Source organism: Prunus persica, chromosome G2, assembly GCF_000346465.2.
Source record: "Prunus persica cultivar Lovell chromosome G2, Prunus_persica_NCBIv2, whole genome shotgun sequence".
Lineage (NCBI taxonomy): Eukaryota > Viridiplantae > Streptophyta > Magnoliopsida > Rosales > Rosaceae > Prunus > Prunus persica.
In genome coordinates, this window is record NC_034010.1 from 23,167,516 (window position 1) to 23,183,419 (window position 15,904).

Here is a 15,904-nt window from a genome sequence, read left to right on the forward strand (position 1 = left end):
TATTGATTGATAATTTTTTTTTTAACAAACGATATCTAAATTAATCTTGAATGAGGGGAACTCACACTTGAGTATAAGGTGTTAGACTCATTATTCTGATTAACTGGCTTAACTCATATCTACAATTTAAGTTATTAATTTTGATTTGAAAGTGAAGTGAAAATAACAGTCCTGATCTTTTGGACTACATGGGTTCAAGAGATTTGTAGTCACTCATCGTTGGATGTAAATTCAATGGTTTACTAACTCTTGCACTTCTTTTAAGAAGCTTTTTTGAACCATTAGATTAATATCCAATGGTAGATGACCACAATCTCTTGGACTCCTGTGGTTCAAAAGATCAGAATTGGTAAAAATAAATAGTGAAAAATGCAAAACCATTATGCTTCCTTTGAGGGGGTTAAAATTTTCTTCCTTAATATCATCACCGGTTGTTTAGAATTAGTGATGGAAAGAATTACTTGCACTTGGACCCCACAAAATACAATTAACCAATTTTTTTGTTCCTTGAAAAAAATAAAAATAAATAAAAGACAAACGACCACACAAATGTCTGTTGTGACCTTCATTTTCGCACGTCTCCGAAATCAAAATCCAGCATACCCGCTCTCTCCTCCTCTCCACCTTCTCTCTCAAATTCCAAAACCCATTTTTGTTCACACTCTTTCTCTTGCTTTTTTTCTTGGTTCAGATTTTTGGTCCTCTCTCAATCTCAAACGGTCGAATTGCACACCCCTCCTCTCTCTCTCTCTCTCTCTCTCTCTCTCTCTCATCTGGGTCATCCCAATGTTCAACTTCCAGCACTTTTGAGAGCCTTTTCTGCGACTTGGGTTTGCTTAAGAGATGGATTTCCTCAAGTGGGTTGTGATGGGCTTGGTGTAAAGAATGAGAAAATCGATTTGTATGGAACTTGGGTTCTTGAACTCTCTCGGCTCATTGCCTCACTCCATTGACATCGAATGCCGATTTCGCTTCCAATCGGCATTCGATCCCTTCTGCATTGCCTCCGAAGCCTTCTATGAGCGTCGTCGGTTGTTGAACCGATCAACCGCGATTGCTCCCATTAGCTGAATGAGAGAACACACTTTTTAAAGAATAAAATTTGACCCACAAAACTATTTAATAAAGCAAAAACAAATTATATAAAAAGTCCTTGTCTTTCTGGTAGCTGTTTGGTTCTTCACAGGAAATGGATACAGGGGTTGGTTTGGTTCCACCATCAAGTAATGGAATGCTTTCGAAGGTGAAGCCTCCCAATGAAGAGGCCGATTATGTAGAGAGAGACCCGAGCAATCGATATGTTCGGGTATTTGTCACAACTTGAATTGCATTTTGGATTGGAAATGTTAAATGGAATTTGATATCTTATTGAAATTTAGATTGTGCTTATTGGTGAATGCTGGTTTTCAATCTGCAATCTTGTTTTTTGTTCCTTGTCGATATGTTTGTATGGTTTTGGTGTATTGACATTCATGTTGTAATTGGTTTTGATGCAATTATATCGGCTCAAGCCAACGATTTAATCTAAGTTAGTATTGATTGTTCATTGTTGACTTATTTACTCCATAATCAATATCTTCTTCTGCTTCATATAATTTCTTGACATGAATTGTAATCTGTCATTCCCTGAATCTGGTTTTTGTTTTCAATTTTGCATGTCCTTTGTATTATTTATTATCAGATTGCGCTAACTTTCAAGCCAATTTGGCTGACTATATAGATAATTTATTGCTTCTAGCTTGCCCATTTTATTGCTTGTTAGAAATGAGAAAATTGTTTTTGTGTTCTCATTCAGTCATTATTTCTTCTTTGATTCATTTATTCTCTTTTTCTTGGTAACAGTACAATGAAATCTTGGGCAAGGGTGCCTTCAAGACTGTGTATGGTTCTGAGACCTTTTCCTCTTTAATTTTTTTTCTTTCTTCCTCCTTCAGGTTTATTGTGCTGCTATTTCTTTCGGAAAGTCATTGCCCTTCTTTTCTTTCTTTGGTTTGAAAGCCATTACATTTAGGAAGTTATATTTTGTTAACTTGAGGCAATTTTTATGGCTTTTCGCTTGGATTTGTCATTTATTTCTGCAGCTACAAGGCATTTGATGAAGTTGATGGAATAGAAGTCGCTTGGAACCAAGTGAAGATTGATACTGTCCTGCGATCACCAGAAGATTTGGAAAAATTGTACTCTGAAGTTCATCTGCTGAAATCACTGAATCATGAAAATATTATTAAGTTTTATAATTCCTGGGTGGATAACCACAAAAATACTATTAACATGATTACTGAGCTCTTCACATCTGGAAGTCTAAGGCAGTATGTTCTATTAATTGTTTCTCATTCTGTCTTTGTATTGCTTGGCTGCATTATATGCCATTAAACTGATGATGCACCTTTTGGATATCAGGTACCGGAAGAAGTATAAAAATGTCGATACAAAGGCCATAAGGAATTGGGCGAGGCAGATTCTCCGCGGTTTAGTCTTTCTCCACAGTCACAACCCGCCTATCATTCATAGAGACTTAAAATGTGACAATATTTTCATCAATGGAAATCATGGAGAAGTTAAAATAGGAGACCTGGGATTGGCAACTGTTATGCAACAACCTACTGCTCGAAGTGTGATTGGTGAGAAATCTATGTCATCAGATGCCATCTCTTAATTTTAACTGACCAAATTAGTACTGAAAATTTTCCTTTTTCTACGTAAGGGACTCCTGAGTTTATGGCTCCAGAGCTCTATGAAGAGGAGTATAACGAACTCGTCGACATATACTCTTTCGGGATGTGCATGTTAGAGATGGTTACTTTTGAGTATCCATATAGTGAATGCAAAAGTCCCGCTCAAATATTTAAGAAGGTTACCTCTGTAAGTTGCCGAAAATCATCAGAATTATCCGCATTATTCTTTCTGTTGGCTGTTTGAATTAGAATCATTAGATAGCCTAGGTATCTAATTTCTGGTATGTTATATTGCAGGGCATTAAACCTGCATCCCTTGGTAAGGTGAATGACCTCCAAATTAAAGAGTTCATTGAGAAATGTCTGGTTCAAGCATCCGAGAGGCTTTCTGCAAAAGAGCTGCTCAAAGACCCATTCCTTCAAGTTGACAACCCGATGGAACCAATCCGTGATCCCTTACAGTTACCTAACCAAAGTCTGAAAGTAATAAATTTACCCAAGTCGGGGCCTCTTTCCATGGACATAGATACTGATTATAAGCAGCTATCTATAAGCACATGTGCAGGAAGCAACAATGGAAGTCCACAGGTTCTGGAATTTCAAAGGACAAATAAAAACAACCAATTCAGGTTAAGTGGGATGAAAAATGACGATGATTCAGTCTCATTGACCTTGCGTATTGCTTATGCATGTGGTGAGTATGGAAACTGAGAGAGAGTGGATATCCAAATTTTTGTAGTGTGGTTCCAGTGCAGGAATTTAATAACATGACTCTTTTTGTACCTTACAGGTAAGGTGAGGAACATACATTTTTTCTTTTACCTTGCTACTGATACCGCAGTGTCTGTGACGAGTGAGATGGTTGAACAACTGAAGTTAACAGATCATGATGTAGCCTTCATTGCTGAGTTTATTGATTACTTGATAATGAAACTTCTACCCGGTTGGAAGCCTTCACCTGATTATTCCTCAAGCGGACCAGTAAGTCCTTATGGGGGCCAACCCTCAATGTCCAGCCTGTGGGGTTCAGCGCTATCTGGTGTTCCTGCTAGTTCCGGGGTTGAGCAAGATGGTAGTTGCTGTGATAACCCTGAAACAGTTAATTGTAATGGTGGCATTACCTCTTATCCAAGCTTTGCTGATTTTGCTGATGAACATTCGAAAGTATCAGTTGAGTCTGCTGTACTGGTTGATGATGCTTCCACCAAAAACGACAAAGTAGCTGAATCTGTTGATTGCAGCAATACTGATGGAAGCTGCATGTGCTCATTTTTTTATGACATCAAATTTCAAAGCAACTATGCTAGTAATGCAGAGGAATGCTCTCTGGTGAACGGGATCACAGATAAGTTGGTGTTTCCGTTGCTTGAAATCGAAGCACCAAAGGTTATGAGCTTGACAAGCAGCTGTTCTTCACTGTCTTTGGCAGATAATGATCTGGATGCTGAGTTGAAGTCGGAACTTGATACCATTGAATCACAGTACCAGCGCTGGTTCGAAGAACTCTCTAGGATGAGGGAGAAAGCATTGGAAGTGACTAGAAAGAGATGGATAGAAAAGAAGAAAGTGCCTGTTCACTAATTTAGATCATACTGAACCCATTTTTTCTCAAAAAATTTTCCCCTCTGTTTGACCATTTTTATCTGCGTTTATAATGTTCACTGGTATTTCTATTTAACGGTCCACAAGATGTTTAACCTTTGTATTGGATGCGGCTCACTTTTTTCAGAAGTCGTGATCCTTCTCTGGATTAAATTTTGTGCTGATTTCCTGTTTGCTTTTGTTTGAGGAGTATAAATAGTTTACCGGATTTGTTGATAAACGCTCAGCCGCCTTTTTTATTGCATATTTGATTATAACTTTGATAAAATCATGAAGCGATGATGAAAGAATGGTCATTGCAGCAAAAGATAAAACAACACAATGTATGAATAATTAAGTATTATTTCCCTTTGTTGAGGCAGTCCACAATGTCACCTCACAGTTCTGCCAAAACTCAAAACTGGCGCAAGAAAAACGGATCACAACTCTACGAACACAAAGATCTCCTTCTAAGAGTAATCAACCCACGTGTGTCCACAGTTGTTGTTCATACACCTGAAAAATCTTGTTTCTGCTTCATCAGCAGATCGCGTTTGCTGTGTCCTGTAAGCTGCCTCGGGAAATCCACATCTTGGGCATGGTTCTGCCAGAGAAGAGAAGAACAAGAAAGCACAGAAACAAGAAGTCAGACCTCATCTCTTGAAAAATTCGCAATTGTACAACAAAATTTTACAGGGCATTAGAATCAACAGGAGAACAACAAAATGAATTCAAGAATAAGACAGTGTCCTATGCTTCGACATTCGTATTCAAGCACCAAATTCTTGGCTGTATGTAATTTAAGTTGCACATTCATCAAGTTTTATGATTCAGTTGAGATTGATACATTACAGACAACTACTGCAGATGTGTAAGAGTAGAACCAAGAGCAATATCTCATACCAATTAGAGAAAAGAGGTTTAGCTATACCATGCAAAGCTCAAGATAACCTAAACCTTAGTAAACCAATTTCAGAAACATTTTCACAGCATCAATTCCACACAAGTCATCTATCAATATTGTAAATTCCGTAACACCGGATATTCCTCCACATCTGTGTGTGACATGCTTTCTAACCAGATTCTGGTCCATTGGAATGACTGATTTTGCACCCTGACCACAACATGCTAACTAACTCTCATCTATCGTATCCTCAACCAAGGGTTTTTCCCTTCTGTAGAAGCATTTATTTAGGATTTCTCTCTTTTCTTGCCATTTAAATGGAGTCCAAATCTTCAAGAATTGGGCCCATCACCAATCAGATTAAAGTTGAATTTTCATTTAATTTGACGATGAAACAAGTGGAGAATTCTAAAAACTTTCTTTAATCTCAAGGCATGAAAGCTACTTCCCTTTAGTTCCCAAACTGGATAACATTTTGTAAGGATTCTTATAGTCATCAATGCTTATCACCTGCCATCTTCACCATAAACTAGTAACTTTGTTAAGAACAGATCAAGGGGAACTCAAGATGTGGAAAAAGTCTGCTTGTGTGTAATAAGATACCTAACCCTTTTACGAGACAAGAACAACCCTCGCGGATAACCTCTAAAGAGCCTGAATTCCCTCAGATGATGAACCTTGTCCAACCAAAAGCTAACATATTACTCTAACAACCCAACTCAGAACTTAAAATTTAAATAATTTTCTTTACTTCAGCAACCACATCAAAAGTACTGAACTGCTTATCAAGAAATAAGCTCAAAATAGCATGTTTCCGACCAGTTTTAACAAATATTCCTACTCTGATGAAGAAATTATGACTTGAACCAAAAGAAAGAGAAAAACAAGAAACCTCTAGGGCAGGAAAAATGAAACAAACCTTCAATTTTGGGCGCATTCTTATAGTCATCCAGGGTAAAGATGGGTTGGATCTCTTTTTTAACTAAATGTTGCCTTCTCTTGATCTTAACCTGCAAGTGCAAAAAGTAAACCAGCAATCACATTTTGTACACCCTTAAAAAGCCATAACAAGAGAACTTTGAATATGAATCGTTAGCTACACCTTCCTATCGACGTATGCCACATAAGGACAAGTTGGACAGAAGAATCTTGCATCGTGCATGTTCGGCAGCTCATACTGCAGCATATTTGCACAACTCGGGCAGAATTCCATGTCCTAAAGCTTCAAACAAGAAGTCACTCTCTGCAATTCTTTTGGATTTCGAGATGTCATTATATTGTATTTACTTATACAACTAAACCACATACAGGAAACTAAAAATAAAAAATCCCATTACACAATTTGACTTAAGAACAAGAAAATAAAGTAAAATTGCAAAAGAGTTGAGTTAACTCCTAACTATAAGTGTTCAGGTACCCGTTTGACAAGAACCAATAACAATCAATAGCCTAATGAGAAAATTTCAATTACTAACCAAACGTGAACATTATCAAGAAAATGAAAAACCCATACAAGAGGCAGAGATAGTATATTTATTTATTCTCAGCAAAAGATTAAATCTTTATGCACCATAGACACTAAAAACTCATCAAAATAACAAAAGTCCGCAAAAACATGTATAAAATGAATTCTGCGGCACTAAATTACATACCTTTCCTCGGATTCAGAGGAAATCGGTTCGACCCAGTGAACTTGGCAGGGCTTTGCGTGAAACCCTAATCAGAGTCTCAGTCGGTGAAGTGAGGGTCGTCTTTTAATTTGATGAAGAGACGGTGCCTTGAGGTTTAATTTTAGTAAATTTTGTGATGAAAAAGAAAGTCGATAGTTTTCTTAATAATTTGTAAAAATTTGTGTGGTAATTTTGTTTTCCACAGGAAAAAAAAAAACAGTTTGTATGGTAAATTAATTTTAATAATTTTATCATATTAATATTAATTGATGGAGCTTTTTAGAGAATTTCTATCTTTTTTGCCATTTTTTTGTCTTCGTTTTTTATTTATAAATTTCTTTCTTGTTTTTGTCACTTTTTTTTTTTTTATAGATTTTTTAGTTACCTTGTGTAGGCATATTTTAACTCTCTTTACTCTCTTCATAATCGATTACTCAGAAAGTCAAAAACCCAAAACCCTCAAAAACCCTCAGCTTTGAAGAAAGGTACAGTAAAACCTCTCTTCATAATCGATTACTCAGAAAGTCAAAAACCCAAAACCCTCAAAAACCCTCAGCTTTGAAGAAAGGTACAGTAAAACCTCTCTCTCTCTCTCTCTCTCTCTCTCTCTCTCTCTCTCTCTCAGTCTTCCTGATGGGTAGGTAGGTATTGAAAAGAAGGACAGTCTCCAAGTAAGAAACAACAATGCTTTAGGTTTTTCATTTAATTAAGGATGAATTGTGACACAACACCTTCAACATATATTAAATGCTATTAAATTATTATTGTCTTCCAAACTTTGGAAAGATTAGAGTACTAATCAACAATCCTGTCTTTATCAACCCCATTTCTTTATCCAACATATATTGTTTGGATTCTCTCATCAATCATCTTTGTTAATTTTATCCTTTTTTTAGACTCTCATCTCAATAATTGATCCCCAAAATGGTGCTCTTCAATTGGGTGATTGCTATTCAGTTTTAAGGAGAAGAAGACTTTGGCTTGATGGCTAACATCAAGCTTTGCAATTAATTTGTATTTGACTATTTCTTTCTCTTTGTAATTTGTGTACAGCAGTAAAGAGATACTGATATTAAGCAAAGATCCTAATCAATGGAGGATTTAGCTGGGCCAAGGCTGTATGGCTGCTACAAGTGCCAGAACCATGTTTGCTGTCATGATGGTATTGTCTCCAAAGATTTTCAGGTGAACCATGTTTGATCTCTCTTCATAAACACTATGATGCATTGAAACTCTGCTCTCTGGTGTGTGTTATAATTTACTACAAAATTGATATTTCAGTTTGTAGAAATCTTTCTTTATCGATTTAATATGTTACATTTTTCCATTGTTGATGTTTAAATGAATTTGATTTTACAATCTGACGTGTTATGTTGTCACACGATCAATGATCAGATAAATTCTTATATAAACGTATGTATATCATTGATTAGTGAATTCTTATTTGCTTTGCTTTGATAGGCAAGCCGGGGCAGAGCGTTTCTGTTCTCCCATGCAATGAATGTGTCTGTAGGGCTTACAGAGGACCGATATCTCATCACAGGCCTGCACGCAGTTGCAGATGTACACTGCTGTGATTGTAAGGAAGTGTTGGGCTGGAAATATGTAAAAGCCTATGAGGAATTGCAGAAGTACAAAGAAGGAAAGTTTGTTCTTGAAAAATTTAAGATTGTCAAGGTGAATTGGTAGCATACTGAAATGGATTGTGGAATTCGTTTGGTTTGATTTTTCATAAGTTTCTATTCATCATGTACAAAAGAAGTCTATTCAACTGGCTTTGTGGTGTCCTTTGTGAGTAATGATCTTGCAAAAGTAAACAAATGCACGAAGGAACATTTTACTTTATGAGACGGTTTCACATTCGGTTGTCAGACAACATAATATATTAGATATATGACAATATAGAACATAACTCTAACTATGTGTCAAATAATTGATATTAGTTTACCGAGCTAAAAAGACTAAAAATTAAACAATTTGACAATAGATTGTCGAATTAAAAAAAGAAAACATAACATATTAAATATCTTACGGTATAACGTTACCATATCCCTGAATTAGGTGGTAGTAACCTTTGTGGATTGGAGAAGTTGGTATTGCTGAGGACTTGATACATGAGAAGGTGACAAGAAGAAAATTTGGAAGTTCATGTTGCCTCACTGATCAAATGGAGAATGTGCATTCTTGATCCTTGATAGGGATGGGAAATTTGGGCCTTAGCCTTTTTCTTGTTGTAGGGCTTCACAAATTCTTTTTATATTGTCCATTCTTGTTAACTTTCTCCCTCTTTTTAGGCATTGGTGCATTGTTGTGTAGGTTGTTTGGATGCATACGAAAATAAAGGACTTTCGGTGGGTTGATGTTAAGTAAAGGCAAAATATCTATTAACTTGGTCTAATGTAGTAGTTGTTAAAATAAAGTATATTCTAATTAAGTGATCATTGCATTATTACCGATTTTTTTTGTATTTTCGTCGATATAACGACGAATGATGATTTAACTGGTTCCTATGATATCATTTATCTTTGTTTTTCTTGGTCGACATCTTTGTTTGCTTTACTCGTCGTGACTAATACTTTCTTGCCGAATTTTATTTTCATTGCCCATAATTTTGTTATTTCGGCCAAGATGTGGGTCAGATGAATGTGACGGGAATATGCATAACTTTCTCAATTATGAGATATAAATTCCAAAAACTAGAAAAGAAGATGTCAATGAAAAAAGAATGAGATATTTTGTTATATATCCATTCTTAGCACTAGCCTCTCTGCACGTGCTTCTGCGCCTGCGAGAGGCTTTTTTTAAAAAAATTTAAATTTATTTTAGAATTAAAAAAGATAATGGATAGCTGTGTTCCATAAAAATATGATCCATTATCTGAATTTTCTTTTAATTTTAATTTTTTTAATATGAAAAATTGTGAATTTACCATATTATCCTCATTTAATTAATAATTTCAATTCTAAATATTTGCATTAACCAAGGGCATTTTTTGGTATTTTGAATGTTTCACCATTCTCTGTCTTTTGCTTTATATATATAGATTAGTAATATAGATAAACTTTACACCATTTAATTTTTATAAACAAACCTAAAAATGACCGCTGGCTCTATTGAATTTAATTTTGATTATTAAATTACTTTAATGACCTATTAAGTGTTTTTGAGTTTTTTTAATGAGGTTTTAGGGTTGGGCTTGTTTTAATAAATTGATGTCAGTTTTGTAATTTATAGGAAGTTCGAAGCATTTTTGTTATATTGTAATGGGGTTTGGGTGTGTTTCTAAAGTTTATTTTATGATAGTTTTTATATCATTTAAGTTCCCTATATTGTGTATAATAGTGAATCTCCTAACATGAAATGTGATGCCATAGAAGAATCAGAATCATTACATACCACAAACGTCATGTTTTGATTCGATCCTTAAGGAACGGACGTCATGTTCAAAGCCAGATTGGTAACTAACTTTAGGCATGTTAGATCAACTAAATGTAGTTCTTGTGAACGAGTTAGGCACAAAATAAACTAATAATCTGAGTGGTAGAGCACTTAATTATTTGGAATAAGAATTCGACTTTCGCTCTCTTCTTCCTTTAATAAATAAATATAAAAAAAAACTGGGCATCTCCCTGCGTCCCACGTTTATCATCAGCACTGACCTACAGGTGTGGGTGGTGGCAAATGCTCCAAAGGGTTGGTTGGGGACTTATTTGTGAGAAAAGAAAACAAAAAAATCGGACGGCAGAGATCCTCGACAGAACAACAAAGTAGAAGAATCCAAACAACCAAATTGATAAGAGAGAAAGGAAGCTTCATAGAAGCCAAAGCTCACGGACAATTTAAGAAAGATTACGTTTAGCCACAAGGGTCCCTATTCCCCCACTAAAAAGAACCTTCCTAGAAACCGTTCAAATTCATTGGAATAAAATTCAATATCAGATTAGAACCAAAAATAAATAAATATCAGATTGGTCACATTATATGTCAGGAGGACTTGGAATTTCAAACATTTTTAGGCCATCCACGTGTCTTGTTCCTTGATGAACCAACCGTCCATTTGATCGACTTTCAACATCACATGTGTAAATTCCCTTCCATGATGTGTGGATTGCTTTAGGCAATTTGTGGGTAGTAGGGCATCAAGCCTTTTAAGTTTTAACAACCCAAAATGGGTGGCTAAGATTGAAGGAGAACTCAAAGCCTACAGCCTAGGCATGTAGCCAATTAATATCACTAAATTCCACACAAACAATGATGCACAATGAAACGCTCTTGACTTAAATATCAAATGTATCATATTCGAATCAACGGTATCATAATTGTGTATATGTGAGAAATTTCTTTTCTTTATAATTTAGACTATCGCTTGTACTCAAACAAAAATAATGATGTATTTTGTATTGATGTATAGCTTCTACAGAAAAAGCAAGTAACTTTCCATATGCTTATGAAGGCCTAAGCCAACCATTATATATATATTCTTCATAGTTGTGCAAAGTCCTTGTGGTATTTGTTTTTGTATCAAAGTTTCCACTCTAGCAAACCACATTAGAAATAGAATATTGTCTTTGAGCAACAGCAGCAGCTGACCATGGAAACCAATGGCACCGCAAGAAAGACCACATCAACAACAGAATACCAGGACTTGTTGCCAGTTATGGCAGAGAAGCTGGACGTGGAGAGCTTTGTGTCCGAGTTATGCGGAGGTTTTCGGCTTCTGGCAGACCCCGGAAGAGGGTTGATCACCCCGGAGAGCCTGAAGAAGAATTCGGCGTATCTCGGCATGGAGGGGATGAGCAAAGAGGACGCGGAGGCGATGGTTGGGGAAGGAGATCTTGATGGAGATGGTGCACTCAATGAGACTGAGTTTTGTATCCTGATGGTGAGGCTGAGTCCTGAGATGATGGAAGATGCTGAGACATGGCTTGAGAAAGCTCTTGATCAAGAAACTCAAAAGTCCTCAAGCACTTGATTCTTGAATTGCAGTAGCTGAGAAAAAGAAAAAATATTTATGATCTCAATCTGTTTTTTGCAACTTGGTTGCTGCGGGCTACTGTTAATGATGTTATTAAATTGTTGGATTGGATGTCATGGTGTAATTAACAGGAGAAGATCAATGATTAAGGGTTTGTTGTCCCATTTGCCCCCTTCACCCCCGAAATGAGCATCCATTGAAACTTGGGTTAATTTGGCTTAATCACAAGGAACAGGTGGTAATTAATAAAGAAATTGCTGATAATTATGAGGATGCTTAAGGGATCGAATTTTTAAAATGATTTTGAGAAACGTGAGAATAAAATAAAATGAAAAATTGTTGCCTTCTGAAGCTAACATTTGACAGCCAGTAGGAGCCATGTTGAACCGAAAGTGCTAAAAGCATATTCCCCGGTAATTAAGCTTAGAAATTGTGTGACTGAAATGGCACATGGTGGAAGGGCTGCCCAGAATGCAACGAAGCTTCCCCCTGCATGAACTTCATTCAAGAAGAATGGCAAGTTGCTTGCTGCTTTAGGCAATCTTTAATCTAAGCCATGAACAAGCCACAAAACTGTGATAAAACAAAGAGCTGTCGTTTTGACTCGACAGGTCCATATAATCCCAACAACTTAAAAAAGTAGGTTGGCATCACCCCACATTCCAAATCACCACTTTGATTAGTTTGTAAGAAATAAAATCAATCTTGCAACCCAGAAACCCACATTTCAATTTCATTGCCAACTCAAACGATAGGTCAAAAGCAAACACTACAGCCGTAAGAAGCCAATACGTTTCCAGCAAGCGAATCTAGCCACATCCATTGATTACTTCAACGGTAGAACACTAGTTTGATAACAGCAAACTTTGGAACGCATAGTCAACAATACAATGTAAGGAACCTAAGCACTATCATAATACGTTCATCCTCTACAAATTTACCTAAAGCTACAGAAAAACCACAAGCACTAAGATGTTTAACCCACTACTGCATCAGATGACTTCAGGTTCTTGATCTTCGAACAGGCGAGCGACTGTAAGCAGAGATTCAAGAAAACGGATCAGGAAATGAAATTGTATTGCCTTCAACAGCTAACAAGCAAATGAACTCTACTCTCAACAGCTCACCTGCGGTATCTGCCATATTCAGGACTCTCATTCCTTCCGTAATCAGGACTCCTGTGCCTGTCATACATTGGACCGTTGTACCTGTCATATGCCGGACTACGGGGCCGACCATAATCAGGACTTGGACGCCTGCGATACACAGGACTTAGTGACCTCCCATAAGGACTATCTCCACGCCTACCATAACTGCCTCTTTTGGGACTATCATGATATCGATCACCTCTCTCACCGTCATCCCTCAAAGCATACTCAACAGACACAACCCTGTCCAGTATCTTGCTGAAAATGATAAAATTTTGCCTCAGCTTGTCAGCCTTTTAGTCAAAAGAGTTAACCAAGTAAGAAAAGAAACAAATTACTGACCTTGCGTGAGTAGCCTCAAGAGCTTTGGTAGCTTCTTCCTGTGTGTCAAATTGCACAAATGCAAAGTTCCGACGAATTCTGACATGAAGCACCTTCCCATAAGGTTCAAAGTGTCTTTCGATATCACGAACCTTGGTTCGGAGGGGATCAAAGTTAATGACAAACAAAGTTTTAGTTGGCCTCTGGTTTGCCACTGATTTAGAACCATCATGATGGCGACCACGCTCACCCTGACAAATCAAATTATTAGGGGTTAAAAACCAGGTATAGTGATGTCTTTAAACACTCACTCCCGGAACTGAGTATACCTCAAAAAATACTACCGTGGGACTTCAAGGAGAATGATTATAAATAGAAAACTAGATTGTACCTTAGCCCACTCCACAGATAGCCTGCGCCTGTCATAACCAAATGGCTTATTGTCGAGGTTCTGGATAGCATCTTCAGCATCCCGCTCATCCTCAAAATAGACAAAGGCAAAACCTGAAACAGAGAGGAAAAATCAGAAACAGAAAAGAACGAAGGAAGCATCAGCATATAACCCACTCATCAGGGAGTACATCAGCCTCATATATCTTTCCCCTGGCACAAACTAAAGTAAATACAACACCTGCATTTATGTGAGGGGCTGATGCACATAAGACTGTAGAGGCGTTGCATGATGCACTAAATCATGATGGTTGCATACTAAAGGTTTTAATCCATAGTTTCAGGTCTGAGAAATCATTGCTAAGCATGCTTCGCCATTCAGAGAGCACGAGTTCAGAAATGGAAGGCATGGCATGATAGAATCAAAGATCCCCCTATTATCAGTGATTGTAGGCATGGCCAGATTTCATTAATCTCCTATGAACAGTAGTAGACTTGTGATAGGCATGGCATAACAAATCATTGATCCCACTATGACCATTCTTGTGAAATGGCAACTTTATGCGATGAAGTGGGTGAGTGACGGAAGACCGAGTGAAGAAAATGCGGAATGTTGCTATCTGTAAATGGAGTGTAGAGAAGCAGGCAACCAGGTTGGTTTCCTTTTCCAAATTAAAATTTTGGCAGTGATGTTGGCGAGCCCAGATAGAAGCTCAGTTCATTTTCCTTTAGTAGACAAGTTCCTGCGACAAAAGAAACACTTAAAATGCGGAGATTTTCTCCAAAAATATTGCAAATTTGTGGCGGCCGCTTCCTTTCCTCCGGGAAAAGAGGCATTGGATATGCGCACTACAAAAGTAGTAGTATATCCATAACCCAAAACTTATATTAATACTAGGACTCTTACTTTATCACAAATAAAATAATTTAACCGACGTGTGGCAGGTAGAGGGAGCACTGGCAACTGAAATCACTGAACATTCTTGACACTGATTCGATAAACCAAAAAACAAATACGAGCAATTGAACTTATCACAAATTCAAAAGGCACAGGCATACACACACTCCTATATGCCAAAAGCATGAACTTGTCAAACGCCCAGATAATAAAGTGAATTACAGAGGACAACCATACTGAAATATACTAATTGAACGTAAATTTAGCAACTCCAACAATCAGAAGATAGAATTTTCTGTGCAAATCATTCAAGTTTATATTGTGAAAGAGATTAATGAGTCAAAATCAATCGATAATGTCGTACCAGACTTCATGTCCACACGATCGACCCTCCCGTGTTTGGAGAACAAGCGTTCCAGCTCCGATTGCCGAGTTTCGTACTCGAAGTTTCCGACGAAAACCGGCCTCATTGTCGCTACTGTCCCGCAAATTACAGCAAAAGAAACAATCTGAAAAACCCAAATAAGAGAGCAAACGACTGAGAAGAAGAGAAAAACAGAGGAACAAACACATGAACATAGAAAAAGACAGAGAAAGATCAATTGAAGATTAAAAATTAAAGGGAACGTAGAGGATAGTAAAAATTTACAGAAGTCATACCTGAAAGGCCGAAGCAGAGAGAAACTAGCAAACCCTAGAGCGGGGAAAGGGTAAGGTTTGGGCATTTTATATCCAACCGTATCTTAATCGGCCGGGGACTTATCATATCGACCGTCCGATTGTCCGAGTTTTCGTGTTAGGATAATGGGCTGCTGAGGTTTATTTGGACTACTCGGTGGGCGTATCTTAAGCTAGGGGCCTGCCTGATAATGAGTAGCTGGACTAAAGGACTGGGTCGGCCCATGGACAGACGTGATTATAATATGCACAGTATGAGCATGATACGGGCTGGGTCCGAAGAAGTCGATGTACCAAAGAGCTTCTACAAAGAGAAGTTTAGAGTAAGGAGCTTATTTGAGAGGTTCAATCTCACTATCAAATCATTAAAAATGCTTAAGTCCATTGATTTTCTGACATTTGTTGATGGTGGGATTGAACTCCTTAAATAAGCTCATCACTTTAAACTCCTCCTTATAGCTTTTCCACGATGTACCGGAATATGCCGAAGTTTTTAATCCATTAGACGGGCATGACACAAGAACAAAATGGGCTAAGCACGACATGAACACAAAATAGGCCCGCTAGTTTGACACCTATAAAATTGACTACTTTTGTGAGATTTGTGTTGAAAATTTTAAAGAAATTTTTGAAATTATGATTTTTGCACTTCATTATTTATATA

The 15,904-nt window shown here is 37.2% G+C and overlaps 5 protein-coding genes across 8 annotated transcripts; 3 read left to right on the top strand and 2 right to left on the bottom strand.

Annotated features, from left to right (window-relative positions):
• LOC18787452 (serine/threonine-protein kinase WNK8) lies at positions 337-4,498 on the top strand. The gene is made up of 7 exons (XM_007220148.2): positions 337-1,306; positions 1,843-1,880; positions 2,082-2,309; positions 2,401-2,621; positions 2,705-2,862; positions 2,973-3,369; positions 3,466-4,498. Exons 1-7 carry the CDS (start codon positions 1,190-1,192, stop codon positions 4,254-4,256), a joined length of 1,950 nt encoding a protein of 649 aa, XP_007220210.1. The 5' UTR covers positions 337-1,189; the 3' UTR covers positions 4,257-4,498.
• On the bottom strand, positions 4,587-6,963 carry LOC109947695 (DNA-directed RNA polymerase III subunit RPC10-like). 4 transcript variants are annotated; one of them, XM_020558482.1, is made up of 4 exons: positions 6,813-6,963; positions 6,263-6,411; positions 6,080-6,170; positions 4,587-4,860 (listed from the first exon to the last, which is right to left on the bottom strand). In XM_020558482.1, the coding sequence occupies exons 2-4, from the start codon at positions 6,371-6,373 to the stop codon at positions 4,727-4,729; spliced, it is 336 nt and encodes a 111-aa protein (XP_020414071.1). In that variant the 5' UTR covers positions 6,374-6,411; positions 6,813-6,963; the 3' UTR covers positions 4,587-4,726. The 4 variants fall into 4 exon arrangements, with proteins under 4 accessions (XP_020414071.1, XP_020414074.1, XP_020414073.1 ...); XM_020558485.1 differs by having other exon boundaries at positions 6,263-6,376; positions 6,813-6,929; XM_020558484.1 differs by having other exon boundaries at positions 6,263-6,382; positions 6,813-6,928.
• Positions 7,735-8,675, top strand: LOC18787024 (protein yippee-like At4g27745). The gene is made up of 2 exons (XM_007221105.2): positions 7,735-8,015; positions 8,292-8,675. The coding sequence occupies exons 1-2, from the start codon at positions 7,923-7,925 to the stop codon at positions 8,517-8,519; spliced, it is 321 nt and encodes a 106-aa protein (XP_007221167.1). The 5' UTR covers positions 7,735-7,922; the 3' UTR covers positions 8,520-8,675.
• LOC109947476 (calcium-binding protein KIC) lies at positions 11,222-11,982 on the top strand. The gene has a single exon (XM_020557664.1). The coding sequence runs from the start codon at positions 11,422-11,424 to the stop codon at positions 11,800-11,802; it is 381 nt and encodes a 126-aa protein (XP_020413253.1). The 5' UTR covers positions 11,222-11,421; the 3' UTR covers positions 11,803-11,982.
• LOC18787702 (serine/arginine-rich splicing factor RS31) lies at positions 12,576-15,321 on the bottom strand. Its single transcript, XM_020557663.1, has 6 exons — positions 15,223-15,321; positions 14,927-15,071; positions 13,666-13,778; positions 13,296-13,525; positions 12,933-13,211; positions 12,576-12,838 (listed from the first exon to the last, which is right to left on the bottom strand). Exons 2-6 carry the CDS (start codon positions 15,030-15,032, stop codon positions 12,808-12,810), a joined length of 759 nt encoding a protein of 252 aa, XP_020413252.1. The 5' UTR covers positions 15,033-15,071; positions 15,223-15,321; the 3' UTR covers positions 12,576-12,807.

What these genes read in the sequence shown, in the direction of transcription:
- LOC18787452 (XM_007220148.2), top strand. Translation starts at nt 1,190, where the DNA reads ATGGATACAGGGGTTGGTTTGGTTCCACCATCAAGTAATGGAATGCTT. An exon ending in CGAGCAATCGATATGTTCGG is followed by an intron (nt 1,307 to 1,842) that starts GTATTTGTCACA and finishes TCTTGGTAACAG; the next exon opens with TACAATGAAATCTTGGGCAA. An exon ending in ACATCTGGAAGTCTAAGGCA is followed by an intron (nt 2,310 to 2,400) that starts GTATGTTCTATT and finishes TTTGGATATCAG; the next exon opens with GTACCGGAAGAAGTATAAAA.
- LOC18787702 (XM_020557663.1), bottom strand. Translation starts at nt 15,032, where the DNA reads ATGAGGCCGGTTTTCGTCGGAAACTTCGAGTACGAAACTCGGCAATCG. An exon ending in CTTGAGGCTACTCACGCAAG is followed by an intron (nt 13,212 to 13,295) that starts GTCAGTAATTTG and finishes TATCATTTTCAG; the next exon opens with CAAGATACTGGACAGGGTTG. An exon ending in GAATATGGCAGATACCGCAG is followed by an intron (nt 12,839 to 12,932) that starts GTGAGCTGTTGA and finishes CTCTGCTTACAG; the next exon opens with TCGCTCGCCTGTTCGAAGAT.
- LOC109947476 (XM_020557664.1), top strand. Translation starts at nt 11,422, where the DNA reads ATGGAAACCAATGGCACCGCAAGAAAGACCACATCAACAACAGAATAC.
- LOC109947695 (XM_020558482.1), bottom strand. Translation starts at nt 6,373, where the DNA reads ATGGAATTCTGCCCGAGTTGTGCAAATATGCTGCAGTATGAGCTGCCG. An exon ending in TGGCATACGTCGATAGGAAG is followed by an intron (nt 6,171 to 6,262) that starts GTGTAGCTAACG and finishes TTGCACTTGCAG; the next exon opens with GTTAAGATCAAGAGAAGGCA. An exon ending in GAATGCGCCCAAAATTGAAG is followed by an intron (nt 4,861 to 6,079) that starts GTTTGTTTCATT and finishes CTTCTCTGGCAG; the next exon opens with AACCATGCCCAAGATGTGGA.
- LOC18787024 (XM_007221105.2), top strand. Translation starts at nt 7,923, where the DNA reads ATGGAGGATTTAGCTGGGCCAAGGCTGTATGGCTGCTACAAGTGCCAG. An exon ending in TTGTCTCCAAAGATTTTCAG is followed by an intron (nt 8,016 to 8,291) that starts GTGAACCATGTT and finishes TTGCTTTGATAG; the next exon opens with GCAAGCCGGGGCAGAGCGTT.